The 15,605-nt window shown below is 43.5% G+C and overlaps 2 protein-coding genes across 3 annotated transcripts; one reads left to right on the top strand and one right to left on the bottom strand.

The window, feature by feature from the left end:
• Positions 1–8: 8 nt before the first annotated feature.
• Alg11 (ALG11 alpha-1,2-mannosyltransferase) lies at positions 9–2,836 on the bottom strand. The gene is made up of 4 exons (XM_077662958.1): positions 2,697–2,836; positions 2,360–2,578; positions 914–1,854; positions 9–363 (listed from the first exon to the last, which is right to left on the bottom strand). The coding sequence occupies exons 2-4, from the start codon at positions 2,566–2,568 to the stop codon at positions 83–85; spliced, it is 1,431 nt and encodes a 476-aa protein (XP_077519084.1). The 5' UTR covers positions 2,569–2,578; positions 2,697–2,836; the 3' UTR covers positions 9–82.
• A 260-nt stretch (positions 2,837–3,096) lies between these two features.
• Positions 3,097–15,590, top strand: LOC144129070 (transmembrane protein 184C). Of its 2 annotated transcripts, none has more exons than XM_077662959.1 (9): positions 3,097–3,814; positions 4,500–4,536; positions 4,625–4,830; positions 5,177–5,251; positions 5,334–5,427; positions 5,534–5,646; positions 6,123–6,222; positions 8,783–8,957; positions 14,426–15,590. In XM_077662959.1, exons 1-9 carry the CDS (start codon positions 3,561–3,563, stop codon positions 14,602–14,604), a joined length of 1,233 nt encoding a protein of 410 aa, XP_077519085.1. In that variant the 5' UTR covers positions 3,097–3,560; the 3' UTR covers positions 14,605–15,590. The 2 variants fall into 2 exon arrangements, with proteins under 2 accessions (XP_077519085.1, XP_077519086.1); XM_077662960.1 differs by having other exon boundaries at positions 3,214–3,814; positions 8,783–9,049.
• Positions 15,591–15,605: the final 15 nt, after the last annotated feature.

Raw genomic sequence — 15,605 nt, 5'->3', positions numbered from 1 at the left:
GACGAAAGTTTTCTTTTTATCAAATGATGTGTTTATTTACACATACAAAAAAGTACACGTATGTAGTGCTATACAGTAGCCATTAATCCGCCCTTGAAACCAGTGGGTCAACAGCTGTTAGGAATTCTTTGGCAAAAACCTTTTCAGAAAACCTCTCCGATGAGCGTCTTCCATTTTCTCTAACCTTTCTTCTTTCATCAGGAGTCATTTCCAGAATGGTCTTGAAGGCCGCTGTGTAACTAGAAACACTGTCCGCCAAATATCCAGTGCGCTCGCCGTTATAGTCCGTCACAATGTCCATTTTTGGCCCTCCAGAATTGTGAGCCACCATAAGAAGGCCAGCAGCCATGCACTCAACTACACCTGAAAAAATAAGCATGAGGACTGTAAAGACAATAAGCGAATAATAATTACTCATTGGCATCCACCCAAGTGCATTCATATGGCCCCGAACCAGGACAAATTTTTCTGTAACTAAGTTTCTGAGAAAGCTGTATAGCTTTCCTTTGTAGCCATATGGCTGTGCTTGAGTGGATGCCAATGAGTAATTAATCCCTTATTACAAATTCTACTCCACCTTGGGGGCTTCCCCTAAAAACATTTGACCAAGACTGTAAAGGCAGACAGTGTGATTTTCTCTATGTGCAGTTGACAAGTTCTCAGATGGCACTGAGCACATTACAACAGCTGCAAAAACACACCGCACTAATTCGGTGAAAAATATGTTATGGCAAAACTGACAAACTGAATTTTAATCTTTGGGTCATGCACAGTGCATCCAAGTGTCATTCATGGTGACATGCCAAGGCAGGGTTTAATTTGTTTGCTACTCGATCGTTTATATTCCTTGGTATCCAGCAAAGATGCCATGTGAACAGTGTACATAAAAAGTGTATAAGCAACATAGACTTACACATTCCAAAATGCTCGTTCCACATGGTATGGATAGCTGCAGAAGCTCTCTTCATTTCAGACATTAAGTCTGCAAAGGGAACGTTCAACTGGAACTCCACATTCTCTGCAATACCCATATCTGTAGCGAGTTGTCTGAGGCTGTTGACTCGTTGCTCATCTTCCTGGTTCCTGCAGCCACCTATCATGACAAACTTTATTTTTGAAAACTCAGAGTCGCGCAACTGCTCCTTGAGCTCAACCAACACTTTCAGCTGTAACGGATGGTCTTTTTCCGGACGAAACTGTGACAAAGAAAGCACCCTGAATTCACCACCAGGGACAGCATCCTTTTCATCTATGGGCAGTGCCTTGAACTCTTCTACACTGCACGGTGGGTACACCAGGAACGTACGTGTCGGTACCTGCCACAACTCAAGAACATGTCCCTTCGTCCAACTGGAATTCACCATCACAATATCAGCACACCAACCGCAGCAGGCGTAGAGCTTGGCAAATGCGCGGTAGTAGAGAAGTTTGACAGGCGTCAGATATGAGCTTCTTGAGATGACTCCCCTATTGTTGTGGGCCTCCACTCTCCTGGCAACTGTACTGAGCATTTCTGTGCTAATCGTCGGATAGTGTGTGTAGCACATCACCTTACACCCACCGAGGATCTTGAAGATTGGCATCGTGAATGCAAAGCCCGTAGTGTCTACAAAGATGGTGGGAACAAAGTTGAGGATAGCTTCCAGCCCAAGGATCATGGATCCAAGGCTTTGGCCCAAAATCGTGAAGACAGGATACATCCATGCTTCAACTAGACAGCGACTTTGAAGGAACACAAAGTGCACCCCAGACTTCCTAAGTTTGATGCTGAAACGCTTCTCAGCATTTTCAATAATGTTCTCCCCTGAAACACCACGGTCACCTGTGTACACAATGCACTGATGGTCTGGGTACCTGCAAGAAGAAAAAGGGGACAGAAATGTCAAAACTGGAACATAACTGCCAACATTTCTGTGCCTGCAGTGCTCCGCAGATTCGTCGCTCTTATAATGAGCCCACGAAGCGTCAGGTAACATTCCAGCCTTTAAATTCATGGTACCCGTCCACTGCCGATACATTTCGTTTTACGCGCACTGCCACTAAGCACGCTGCGTATTCCTTTTTCATGCATCCACGATGCAATCTGCAGTTTCGTTGCTATCAGCGCCCTTCGCTGATAAATGTACACCTTCGAAACGATAAATGTATGACGGAGCCTCTCTGCAATTAAGTGCTGGGAGTCATTTACCGCGGAATGACGGGATGGGTTTGATTGGGATTTGCTTCTGTGGCACAGCTGTCACCGTCGATTTTACTGCCACACAATTATTTTATCGCTTTTCAGCATGTCCCCGTTCAGAGTTGATGCATCAATTAGAACACGTCATGGAGTAGCCGGCTTAACGATCCAGGTACTTACTTTTCTTGAATCGCTCGAACCGCAGCCCAGAGCACCTTCTCTCCACCACCGCAGGCGTTGGAGTAGGGATGAAAAAAGCCCCACGTCTGCTTAGCTTCTCGGAACTTCTGACGGCTGATGCTTTTGATTCTCTGTATTCGCAGCCACAGCAGCGGAAGCGTCAGCGGGAGGCTCACGATGAAAATGCTCAAAAGCAGTAGCAACACCATCGTGCAGCCTCTGCAAGAATCAGCAAGTTGTTTTCGAGATCAGAGCATTAAACAGCGAAGCACAAACCAAGACACGTCAGCATCGTCAATCATCTTTGCAGCACGACTGGATAAACTATCGAACTTACCACGTAGCACAGGTCAATACAGGCGACGCTTCTGAAGAAACGAGAAAGCCTGTGCTTGCGCAGCAGTGTACGCAATCGGTAGGCCTTGCCATCAGAATTTACCCCAGCAAAAGTGCATCCGGTACCTGTCAGGTGCACAGCAAGTTGCAGCCGGCGCGAAACAGCGAAGCTTAAACCACGCTAGCTGACGAAGTTTTCCGCAAGTACCGCAAGCGCCGGATGTGCCGGATAAGCGTCAGTAGCGTCAGCTACACCAGCGCGTAGAGAAGTGCTTCAAGTGCGGCAGTGAAGCGAATCTGACGCGACGGCTGGCATGCTAGCGCCACTAGCGATTAGCGCCGATATGTAGCGGTATTTACGGACTGCATAATAACATTCAGATTGAAGAACCTAGATTTTTTTTTTTTTTTTTGCAACAAACGGGTTCTGCAATACTGAACCAGTGAACCTCTGCTAGCTTCACTTGCTTCCAGCTTGCTTCATAGGGCATGCAGGCCATACAGGTTGGCGTAGATGTCATTTCTCTATCGAGTAGCACGCAGACGCAGTAATGGCGTCGGGTGGTCAGCTGTTTGTATTTTGCAGTAGTTCATTGTTCCTTGATTTTATGCCACTCAAGGCCATTATCTCGTAGTATCCTTATTTATAATTGTCAGCGATGCTTCACGCGGTATTCCATGAAGTGAAACGTGTGTAGTAAAGCGCGGTGTGGGTGTAGCATGACTCTTCGTTGGCGAGTCGTGAGCCGAGTACCACCATCGTTGCATTTGAGTGGCGTAACTAGTTATGCGTTATATTGATAGCTCGTCGTCAGCCAGAAATATTATTTTGTTCGTTTTGAGGAATACCTAAGGGAAGAATACGATGCCCTTCTCCTGGTGCCTCTCAAGATGGAAGCTGTGGATACAGTTCGTCGTAGCCTTGGCTTATGGGCTGGTGATCCTCGTAGTTGTGCCCCTTATCAGCGTCGAATTGATGAACAAAGGTGCCAGTGCAGACGTCCAAGCCTGGTTCAGCAGTGGCGTATTTGTTCTCTTGACTCTTCCGATCACTTTCTGGGAAATCATCCAGCACATTCTAAACTACACGAAGCCGCACCTTCAGAAACACATTATCAGGTGGGTGCACCGCCTCTTGTTTACTCCATGACTCATTCCTGCGCCATGGACGTTTTGGTAAATTTGCGGTCTCGTAAAAGCAAATGTAAGAAAGCTCAAATACTTCGTGGGTGCGTTGCTGGGGATAAGGTTTACGCTCCTTAGTTTTGCTGCGCGCAGGGCAGAGCTGAAGTGATTGAACTGCGCTTATCAGCGCGGAGCAGTTATTACGAGAGCGTTATGTGCTTGATGAAGTGCGCGAAAGGCGACAAGTTTCGGAGACATGAAGTGTGGCGGTTTTGTATCCCCACAAATTACCAGTTTTCGTGTTTTAACAAACATGTTGACTCGAATATTACAAACTTCATATGCCCTGATGTGGACTTTTACTAGTATTTGTGCACGGATTTTCACATTTAGTCCTTTTGATTGAATGTAATATACTTAGCATGCTCCTTTACAATATACTTGTTAGTAACACGTGACTACTGTCTAGTCGGCTGTAGGCATGCTTTTCTGTAGACACAGGTCAAATAACCTGTTGGCTAATTGAAAAGTGAAGACAGAGCATGAAAGAAAGCAGTGTAAATAAGCACAGGGTGCGTATTTCCTATGCTGCTTTTTGTTTGTACCATTTACATGTCACTGCAGTTTAAGCCCACTATACGAAAACTTAATTTTTGGCATTGTTGACTCTCACTTGCAGGATCCTTTGGATGGTACCAATCTATTCGCTCAACTGTGTAAGTACCCTCTTGACGCTGAGGGGTGCAGTGAGTTGTAACCTGATGCAGCATTTCACTTCTTGCTCTTCTCATTTCTACCCCACAGTGGCTTGCTCTGACATGGCCAAAGACTGGAATCTATCTTGACACCATTAGGGAATGCTACGAGGCCTATGTGATATACAACTTCATGGTGTTCCTGTTAAACTTTCTTCACCGAGAGTTGGAGATGGAGATTTCTCCAGACGAACACAGGCCATCTGTAAAGCACATTTTCCCACTTTGTTTTCTCCAGCCCTGCCCTGGAGGCTTGTAAGTGTGCATTTGTTTCATACGTGAAGCCTTTCACTATTAGGCTCAAAGTAACCCATTGAAATCTTCAAGGGCTTCTCCTCTGCAACTAGTTGCTTGCTCTTGTCAGTGTATTTCGTGCACTGCATTGGTTCAGGAGTGTTGCTCCTGAGGACGGTCTTTGGTTCGATCCTGGCCGCGGTGGTTGAATTTCGATGTGGCAGAGCATTTTTGTGCACCTAGATGGTTTGTGGCAAGCTCGCCTATTTTAGTTTGCCTGACTGGTACTCGTCAAGCTGTCTTGTTTTTCCACTCTGGATGGTTTTGTTCCTTGTGATGTGTGAAAGTCTATTCTTTCTTTTTTCAGGCGTTTTATAAGTTCCTGTCGACATGGTATTCTTCAATACACAGTAATTAGACCAATTACGACTGCACTGGCTCTGTAAGCTTGACTTCTTCATAATTTTTCTGATAGCTTCCCACATGAGTGCCATGTTTTCAGATGTTTTTTTTTTTTTTGACAGAATTACTGAAATGTTTGGGAAGTATGGAGAAGGAAAATTTGATCTTGGGTACTCGTACCCATACATTGTGGTTATCAACAACATATCACAATTTGTGAGTATAAATTTTTTGCATTGCAGCGCCTGTGATCAAATGCCGAAATGCATGCACTTCAGGTACATGTTAAGCCTGTCTTCTCACATAAGTCTTTATTTACCAGGTTGCCATGTACAGTCTGGTGTTGTTTTACAAGGCCTACCGTGCTGAACTTGCACCCATGTCACCAATACCAAAGTTCCTCTGTATCAAAGCAGTGGTCTTCTTTTCCTTCTTGTAAGGAGCACTTCATTTTCTTCATGTTTTGTCTTGTTGTGGTGAACACGTTACGCACAAGACAATGGGACAAAATAATTTGCCCTTCTACAGTCTTATGTGCCCATTGAGAGCTGGATTGGCGAAATGTAAAATCTCAAAGCTTTTTGAAGGAGCCTATTTGAGTTAATGGTTTTCTTAATGGAAGATGCAGGATTGAGCACTGAACAGGTAAACTGTGTATGAACATTGCATACTGACGTATTACTGACTAGTTAAAGGGACACGACACTGTGAAATTTATGCTGTAATCTGAATCTTGCCTTGGTCACTTTGTCCTATCAATGCAGGTGTGAAATTTGTTTTATACTAAATGAAAGCGTTCCAAGCTGTTGAAAATGCGTAGAACATTAGATTTACAATGCATGTGTACTCTTAGTTTTTGCCTTGATCATGTTGGCTACATTTCAGACTGTTTTTTTCTTTTACTTTTCCAGCCAATCAGTGATCATCTCCTTGTTGATTTACACGGGTATAGTGTCGCCCTCTTTCTTTAATGAAAAGGGAACTGCGGGTGATGTGAACAGAGGTCTTCAGGTGAGCAGCTGCATGTCATGTATAAAACAAAATGAGTGGTAGTGCAGCCTTCTTCAAAAGTTTAGAGTCTTAGGGGGTTCTAAACTTTTGCACCGCCAGCGTTCCAAATTTCTGGAACGTGAAAGGAGCTTTCATCCTCACCGCTCTAAAGGTTAGGAATTGCGTGGATGCTATAAGACCCCTATTACAGGGCTTCGAAGCAGACCCTCCATGTCTCTACACTTTTCATAAAGCCTGTATATACTTGTCTTTGCATTTTTTACTGTCAATTAAATCATGGTACGAAGTTTATGGACTACACTCTGTTTCATACATCAGGTGCAATGCTGTCAAAGCTAGTGCTCTTGCTTGCGCTGCCTACATCTGAGAGCAAAAAGTATTGCTTTCCTTGTGGTGAGAGAAACATAGTAAACGCTTTGCCTGCAGGCTTACTACATGACATTTGTTATGACCTTTATTAAATTCACTCTTTTTGCTGATGACACTGAGTCACTTTCTCGTGCCTTAGGCCACTTGGCCACAAAACAAGCACGGACTAACTCGGTTCCCTTTATTTTTTCATGTGGAGTACTTCCGTACCTTTCACAGCATTGCACCTGATGTATGAAACGGAGTATAGTGTCCATTGATATGTAGCTGATTGCTAAAGTGTATTCAGTGTGACAAGAATGGGATTATACTTTATTATTGTGCACCTTCTTTAGTGGTTCAAATTGCTTTGTGTAGAGCTACATGATGTGTACCCTAAGTCCCTTCACGCAAGACAGTGAATGTGCCATACATTCTTTTGATTTTGTTGTTTAGCAGAAACTAGCTGTTAAAAACTAATAGTGGCAATCTCGAGATTCGCTGCAGGCCCTGTACTCGCTGAAGTATTTTTTTTTTTTTCACAGTGAATTCTTAAAAGAACCCCCCCCCCCCCCCCCAAATACTGTAATTCAGAAACTTTTATATGCTAAAGCCACATCTCAACCAGGAGAGGCAGCATAATAAAGGGCTCTGGATGAGTGTTGACTACCTGGGGTGCTTTAACATGTATCAGGATGCTGGGACAAATATCAAGCTATATTTTTAGAGGTTGTGCCATGGCTTGGTTCTATTTCCTGCTGCATTTTTAACATTGTTTCTTTGTGGCAGACATTATTTTGTGTATTCCTTCGTCATGCTAGCTGTTATCGCAAAAGCACCGGGCTGTTTAATTTTGCTAGGCAGGTTGTAACCATGCTAACATGCCTCCACTGTACACTCTGGAGCTTCCAGAGCCTGGAAGCTAAGAATGAAAGTAAACTATTGAGTAGCAATCTTTTTGCATATTTGACTTGTGTATAGGTCGACCTGTTTTTTTTTTTTCAAAATTGTGCTCTCCACGCTCAGGAGTCGAGCATTACAAGAAACACATTCAGAAGGCAAGACAAACCTGTGTACCAATGCAGAAAGGGACTAGAGTGAACAAAGCCAATGACATTATTGTGAAAAGTCCTCCGTGCTGCCCACCTTCGAGCCTTCACAAACTATGACAGTTCCTACCACAGTTGTATACGAAGGTTTCACACATTACTGGTTTTTAGGGGAGCTGGGTAAAAGGTTGACGCAGAACAGAGAGTTGAACTAGTTGGTACATTCCTCAGTATTCAGCGAGACAAATTCGAAGATAAGAGCGGAGCACACTGTGCTGACCACACGCTTTGGAAGCCTCGTCATAAAAACGAAACTTCTCGCAGTCGCTCAGCTGCATGGGGATTCATGCCCATTGAAAGCGGGTGTTTGTTTGTGATAACATTTAAGTGACCTGTCATCTTATGCACTGAAAATTGAGCGGCAGCATGCAAGTTTGGTGTCGCAAAAAGTGCGCCAGATACTGAAAAAAGCAGCAAGAGTGCCTTTTCATATGCAGTAACGACGCCAGGTTTTCTATAAACATGTGGCGGATTACTGCTGTTATTTATACTACGTTGGTGATAGTGTGGATGTTGAGGGTGGCTGCAAAGTTTAATTGAGGAAATGAAGGTGTTGTTGCACGTTTTGTGTAATGAAGCACCCCCGCACTCTGTGCGCTGCGCCATCTCTGATGTTTCCCAAGGCACCACTGTAGCTCTGATTTGTGATGCACTCTGCCGGTCACCTTATTTCATGTTGGCAGCTCGCAGCTTCGATTCATCAACCTGTGTGACATTTTAACCTTTTACATTCTTGCTTTCTGGTTCCCGAAATTAGGATGTAAACCTATGTAATGTATTGATCAATAGGCAAGTGAATACTGTAGTCTATTTGATAGGCATTAAGTATGCTGTTTTTAGAGGGGAATAAGTGTCAGTGTTGGTAATAATAAGAAAAAAGACCTGAAAATGGAAAGGGATTCACCGGGACTTTGTAAGAGTAATGATGATTATGGATTTTTATGGCACAAGGAAATCTATGGCTAAAGAGCGCCATGGTACAAGGTATTTTCGATTACTCAAGGTGGGGTCAAAGACCTGTGTAAGAGTGAAATACATATTAAAATGCTCACAGTAAATGCGGCATGAGTAACAAGAGACCCTCTCTTGGCGCCTCTGTGCAGGACTTCCTCATCTGCATAGAGATGTTTGTGGCCGCGGTTGCGCATTACTTCGCCTTCTCACACGTCCCATATGTGGACCCGCACGCACGGCCCATTCCCTGCTGCCTCTCGTTCATGGCCATGTGGGACCTGTCTGACGTGACACAGGACGTGTCTGACCATATTAGACATGTCGGTAAGGCGGGCTACTCCCTGCTGCCTCTCATTCATGGCCGTGCGGGACCTCTGACCTGACACAGGATGTATGAGGCCGTATTAGCCATGGCGGTAAGGCAGGCTATGTGCTTTACTCTACATGGGCGGGGGCATGCACACAAACCTCAGGCTCAGCTGCTTCTCTCTTTCTCGCTCTCCTTCTATTTGGTGTGTTGCGTGAACTTCCCTCCCCAGTCCCTGCAACAGCAAAACTGCCACAGTGAGCCGTTACTTGAAGTATAGGGAAGCAAATGTGACAGGTGCGTCATTCATTGAATGAGATTTGACCCATGCACAGGTTCTCTCTTAGATACCATGAGAAAAATGCAGCTAATATTTACTTAATACTTTATAAATCTAAATCGGGCATTTTACCATTTTTTTAGATTCGTAAAAAAATTACTTACATTGCCTCTCGTTATCAGCACGGCTGTTAGTTGTTTCCCGATTATGTGTCTACCAACAGGGAAAACCAGGAAAACTGGGAATTGTCTGGGAATTTGAATAGTCTGGAAAACTCGAGGAGAACTTGGGGAATTCGTGCGTCTATCAGGGAATATTAGGTGTAATTTTAAATAAAAGGAACAGAAGTCTTAATAATGCTGGCTCGAGTAGCAAAGAGGACGCACTTCGTGTGGTTTGTACACAAGGCTCTTCAGCAACTGCCGACCTCCCGTCGTCTCATTGTACTGTACAATCTACTGTTCTAGCAAAGTGGCAAAACCATTGCGGCGCTTTGATGTGAATGGAAAGCAGTCATTTCCCCGTCGCCGTTACCGATGAGACCGATAAAAATGTGCATTGTGCGGCTCACGCGTGAACTCTTCGATGGCCACCAGCTTCTCCTTGTAGTCTTGTGTTTCCCAGTAGACAGCTCCATCAAGGTTGCAGAAAACGTTGCGACACTTCCGATTTCTAATGTGAGCTATGAGAGTCCCAAATGATCTCTTCTTGTGCAGTGCCCTGATGGAAGCATCCATTTCTGCTGCAGGGCATGCTGCAGGCAGCGCAGCTTTGGGAGAGGGGAATATGCTTTGCACTCTGCCATGATCTGCCAACGCTAGCATAGCTACAAACTAACAAATTGTGTCTGGGCTTCAGTGACCGCAGTGGTGCCGCAGGCATGCTTTGCGTGATGTGACAAGTATGACTGCCTTAAAGTGCACTTTCGTCGAAGACTGGGTGAATCAGAAACATTATGAATTTCTAGCCTGGGTTAGGCCCATTAAAAGTAATGCAGACTCCGCGTTCTCTGCGCTATGCAGAAAGCAGTTTTCGCTCAGCACCATGGGAAGAAGAGCGGCGACAAGTGACGTTGAAAATAAGAAGCACCAGCTGGCCTCATCTGGAGCCAGAACACCCTCCCTAACTTCATTTTTGAAGTCACTGGCAAGCAAACCAGCGGGGACAGTTTTGACGAGCGCCGGGCCAGTGGTGTCAGGTTCTGCATGGCATTCAGCTGCTTTAACTACGGCTAGAGGCATCCAACCCAAGCACGCAGTAAAGGATATCTTTCAGCAGGACATAGAGGTCATAAATACTGAGGTGGTGTGGTGTCTCAATGTTGCTATGACGAATACACCATTTTGTGCTGCCGCGGCATTGCCTTGTGTGCTCCCATTGCTGTTCCCATCATCAGCTAAAGCCAAGAGAGTGCAGCTTGACAAAGATAAGGTGGGATATATTGTTGTCTATGACCTTGCACCTTTCTTCAATTGGAGGCTCATGTCGTGTGAGAGCCAAAACTCCCAACTCATCATGGAGTTTCATGATTGGTTAAATAAAGTTGCACAAAAAGAGCCAATGGGCATGTTGGTTTCCTTTTGATAGGTTGCAGAGGAGAATGAAAACATGCTACCTGATGTTATGCTTTCTCGGGCGCATGCAGGCTGTCTGCATTTGAAAGCGCCTCAGATAAAACGCGCCACAGATGGAACGATAAAAAATCTTTCAGATATCAATAAACAAAAATTATTGTGGAACGATAAAAAAGAACGAAAAATAAAGTGTCCCTGCCCGTACCAATATCAATAGACAAAATTATTGTGGGACAATAAAAAAGTACGAAAAATAAAGTGTTCCTGCGCTTACAATATCAATAGACAAAAATTCTTGTGAGATGATAAAAAGAATGAAAAAGAAAGTGCCCCTGCCCGTGCCACTAAAATATCAATAGACAAATAGTCCGAGCTTGAACATGAAATTTCTGCTTGCAAGCAAGAACTGTGAATCCAATAACAGCCAGATATCTTTCCTTCCAACCTCTCGGCCCTTCCAATCAATAAACATGTCTATCTATCGAAGTGGAAACCTGTGGCCTTCATGTAGTGAGTGGGGCGTACAAATCCAGACACACGGGAACAGCGTGGCAACTCTTAGTCCTTCTCAGGGCTATGCACAACTTGTTCAAATGCGTAGCTGCCCGACACGCTGAATACACACGCATCTCCAAGAGCTACATTTACCCTTTTTAGCTTTGCGCTGTGTGATGGCTTGAGAATGTTCATTTAATTTTGAGGGCTGTTGAGGTCCTGCCGTAGCTAAAGGTGCAAGTCGAGTCATGTTGAAACGAGAAGCGACCAACCAACGCCAGCTATGGCATGGTCAAAGCAGCCATCCGTCATCCTCTGCTATCTGCAAAGCTAACCTTTGTGCTTGGTATTGCGGAGGAACTGCAGCTGTTGCTGACTCAGTTTCAGACCATTCCCTTATGCTTCCATTTCATGGCACACAATGGGAAACCTTGTGCAATTGTTGATGAGTAGAATAGTGAAGAAAGAAGTGTTGATGGCAATAGACAGTCCGTTCAAGTTCTTAAGGTCAACATGGACCATCCCACAAGCATTAATTGTCGCAACACTCGAGGTTGATCTTTGCTCTGCTACAAAAAATCCATTCCAAAAGGCCCCGGAACTTTAAGGCTTGACTATATCTTAGTTTGAAATGAACTGCTCTACTTTCGGAAAGGTTGCTGTTGAAGTTCAAGCTGATCAAAGGATCGTCACCTTTGGATCCTGAGTGCACGCTGATTCTGAGCTTGGGGGGAAAGGCGTCTAACTGATGTATTCCGCTATGCCCAAACACATACCTTTGTTAGCTGCATTCAGCACAGTCAGCGTGACCCTACACCGTTTTGGGGCTCCTGATGCAGTTTGCTTAAGCATATAGGACGAAAATGACCCTGTTGTGTAAATATACCCCTTGTCCTCATGTTTTCCAGAAAAACCTCATTAGTTAGCTCTTGTTAATTCGGACTGCCAGCGTCTTCTAGGCGACCTGCCATGTATGCTTGTGGTGTCAGGTGGTTGTTAACTCTGGCAGGCTCACGAAAGGGGGTTGTCACGAAAGAGGGTCACGTTGCACGGTGAAAGTGGTCGCAGAAGCCCTTGTCATTTTGGCACACTTCTGCTTCGATATTTCAGACAGTGTGCACAGAATAGAGCATTTCTTGAATTTGGAAAAATTGTTGCCATGCGTTTTCTATACTAAAAAGAGATGGCTATTGCAAGTGCTTCACCAAATATATATACATACTGCAATCTAATTAGTTTTTGCTGTTTTTTAGGGGCTGTTCATAAATGCAAAATTTGGGTAATTGGACAATATTTCTGGTCCCTTCAAGTCCGAATTAACAAGGCTTAACTTAATTTTTCAGAATTTGTGAACATAGGAATAAGGATAATTTGTGTATTCTTGTTAGCTGTATTTCCCACCATGCTAAAGTCTCATTTTGAGGGTTGCGGTGTCTGTATATTAATAAACAAGGCACTGCCTATACATGCAACTGCCAGTAAAGCCTATCTTTTGTGGCATGTGCCTTATATGAGCAGGAATGTAAGTTGTTTTATGCTGTTGTCTATGATGTTTACAATGCATTTAGTATCCCGAAGGCTTCATGTTGCCAATGGAAAATATCCGACTTATTTTTGTTGTATCAGCAGTATACAACTCATTTCCCACACCACTCCAGCATAGACACAGTCTCACCAACACCATTAAAAAACATCAGCATGTAGGCTTTCATTTGCATTGCATGCATGAAATTACTAGTTTGTTTTATTTACTTATTTACTGCATGGGACAAAACTACTGTAGGAAGCATGGTAACAGGGCTGGTAGAAATTTATTGTTATAACAGTGGGGAAGTACACTGAGATCTGCAGTCGGTGGCAAAGGTAAAAGTAGCTGTTGCTTTCTTTAAATTTAGTTGCAAGTCTATCTACAGCATTTTTTTTATAGATTTATCTTGGCCCAAGCCTTAAGCATAAATTAGTTGGAGTAAACATATTTTGTTATTGCATCACATAGCAAACTCGCAGAACCAGCTGGAGTGGAAGCCACTGTAACTGCTTGAACTTTCACAATGGGAGCTGCTGCAGACACCGAGAGGCACTGTGGGTATGGGTATGCTTGTAGACCAACGTTGTCATTGCTTATCTCAAATTAATCAGCAAAGTTTGTTCTCTTTAGTAGCTATTCGATATCGTGAAGTATCTAAAGTATGCCCTAAGTTTTATCTGTGTTCACTTAGATTGAAGAATAGAAATGCAGACTACATTGAGGTATTACAACCACCCTCTTTGCACTTCCCTTGGTGAAGTGGAATAATTGGTTCCCTCAGTTATTTTCTTTTTAGTCATATTTTTTTTTCTCTGCCATTATGCTGATAATTGAATGAACAAATGCATATTTCTTGCAAGAGAATTCAATTTAGCGATCGAACATGCCACATACGGACCTCCATGCCAGTGATCATCGCACTCTGGCGGCTTTTTGTGCTTTGCACTCATTTGCACATTCAAAGGAAAATGTTCCAAACCATAGCCTTTCACTTACAAGCTCCAAGTGCTGTCTTTTTTTTTTTTCAGATACAATTTACGATGCGCATCCAATGAACTCGCTCATCTTGGTATTTATTATCATTTCCTGTGCAGAGAAGCATATGCAGAGTTGCTGTGCTGCAATTTTTTGCATAACAAAACCTTTTTTCTAGTAAGATTTGGATGTTTGGCATTCATGAAAGGTAATGCATTAATTGTACCCACTTTGTATTGAGGCTTACAGTTCCTTTAGGCCACGGCATAAAAATGCACCGAGCATTTAAATAATTTCCGATTGGCAGAAAGCAGTTTTCCGAACAAGGCAGGCCATGAAAGACTGAAACCACGTGTTTGAAAAGCTTTGTCAGTTAACTTTTTTTGTATCATTTACTCTTCTTTACAAGTGGAGTGGGCAACTTGCAAGTTCTGCATCCGGGTGTTGACTTATGCTTGAAGCATTAATAACTTTAAGCAGGCAGAGACAGAGCAGCACACTTTCAAATGTCTTTTTTTAGCTTCAGTCAACGTATTTTTCATTCGTACTGTCACATCTTCATGTGTGGAAGCAGGATGCAGCTGATTTAGTGGTTGCCTTTTTTCATTGCATGTTATTTTACCATGATTGCAGGCAATACCGTGAAGAATACAGTCCAACGCAAGCCAGACTACTTCAGTGAGCGGAAGCTCCTCTTGGGCAACTTCTCTGATGATTCCTGCGTCCCAGTGAATGATCCAAGCGACTTCCTGAACGACCGGCCATCGCGAAGTGGGTATTTGAGCATTGCAGGCAGTTCTACCAATGCATAACGATACTTAAGCTCCCTTGTAAGAGTTAGCAATTGGTTGTGCGTGATGATGGATTTATCAGGTGTCTCAGCTGTTGTCTTTATGGTTGTGCTGCACAGCGATTCGGGAGGGTAGCAATCTTTATGATCCCAATGGCATAGCTCTCAGAGTGGCACAGTTCCTTGTGGTACTGGTTTGTGATAATGCACAGAAGAGAAACTAATGTAGCAAATGCTGCCTCTTTGTATCATGAACTGCCCTCTGTATGCCCAACACCAGAAGCCTGGTAGATATTGAGTGCTATATTTTTGCTTTGCACTTCGTTACTGATCGTAGCTCTTATTAGTTTATTACTTGATTATTACGTAGCTGGCATGTATTATTTATTCTTCTTTTATAGTGACTGAAGTCCGAAAGCAGAGAAACATTGCTTAAGCTTGTTTGCAGCAGCAGTGACTTGTCATTTCACAATTCACCAAAGCCCTTTTATCGAATGCTAGTAGTGTGGATATTTACGACTAAAATGTTGCAATGAATGTTACATTAATATATTATACACATTCGTTGTGCACAGTTAAGTTCACATGACAATGCACTTTGCACTGTTAAATCTGGCTTGGGATGTGCATGGTATAGCACTCTGTTGATGTCACTACTTTCATCAGTGTACATGAATGAGGTATTGTCTTCGCCTTGTCCCATACAAAGGTGACATTTTTTACTGCAGCTTTTATTTTGGGGAAATGGTCCAGTACACTTTGATCTGCACTGGTGGCATTGTCTTGTGCTCAGTCAGCTGTGGAACTACATTATTTACAGCTGTGCTGATGTGGTCCATTACTTTTACTGCTGGCATCTCTAGTCCATTCCAGGATGACCGTGCTGCTGTTCGTGGCATTGCTGTTGCATATATTTGTACAGAGAGTGCCTTATTCAGCTACTCTGTGTGTGAGTGCTTCTTGCTTACAGTGCTTATTCTTTGTGGAAAATAAATTTTGAGTTGAAAATTCAGTGCACTGTTA

The sequence above is a fragment of the Amblyomma americanum genome, chromosome 4 (genome assembly GCF_052857255.1).
Source record: "Amblyomma americanum isolate KBUSLIRL-KWMA chromosome 4, ASM5285725v1, whole genome shotgun sequence".
NCBI lineage: Eukaryota > Metazoa > Arthropoda > Arachnida > Ixodida > Ixodidae > Amblyomma > Amblyomma americanum.
This window is presented reverse-complemented; position numbering and strand designations above follow the sequence as displayed.

Excerpts from the sequence above, each read along its gene's own strand:
- LOC144129070 (XM_077662959.1), top strand. The coding sequence starts at position 3,561 with ATGCCCTTCTCCTGGTGCCTCTCAAGATGGAAGCTGTGGATACAGTTC. Across the intron at positions 3,815-4,499 it reads CTTCAGAAACACATTATCAG|GATCCTTTGGATGGTACCAA; the intron begins GTGGGTGCACCG and ends TCTCACTTGCAG. Across the intron at positions 5,647-6,122 it reads GTGGTCTTCTTTTCCTTCTT|CCAATCAGTGATCATCTCCT; the intron begins GTAAGGAGCACT and ends TTACTTTTCCAG.
- Alg11 (XM_077662958.1), bottom strand. The coding sequence starts at position 2,568 with ATGGTGTTGCTACTGCTTTTGAGCATTTTCATCGTGAGCCTCCCGCTG. Across the intron at positions 1,855-2,359 it reads GTTCGAGCGATTCAAGAAAA|GTACCCAGACCATCAGTGCA; the intron begins GTAAGTACCTGG and ends TTCTTCTTGCAG. Across the intron at positions 364-913 it reads GAACGAGCATTTTGGAATGT|GTGTAGTTGAGTGCATGGCT; the intron begins GTAAGTCTATGT and ends TTATTTTTTCAG.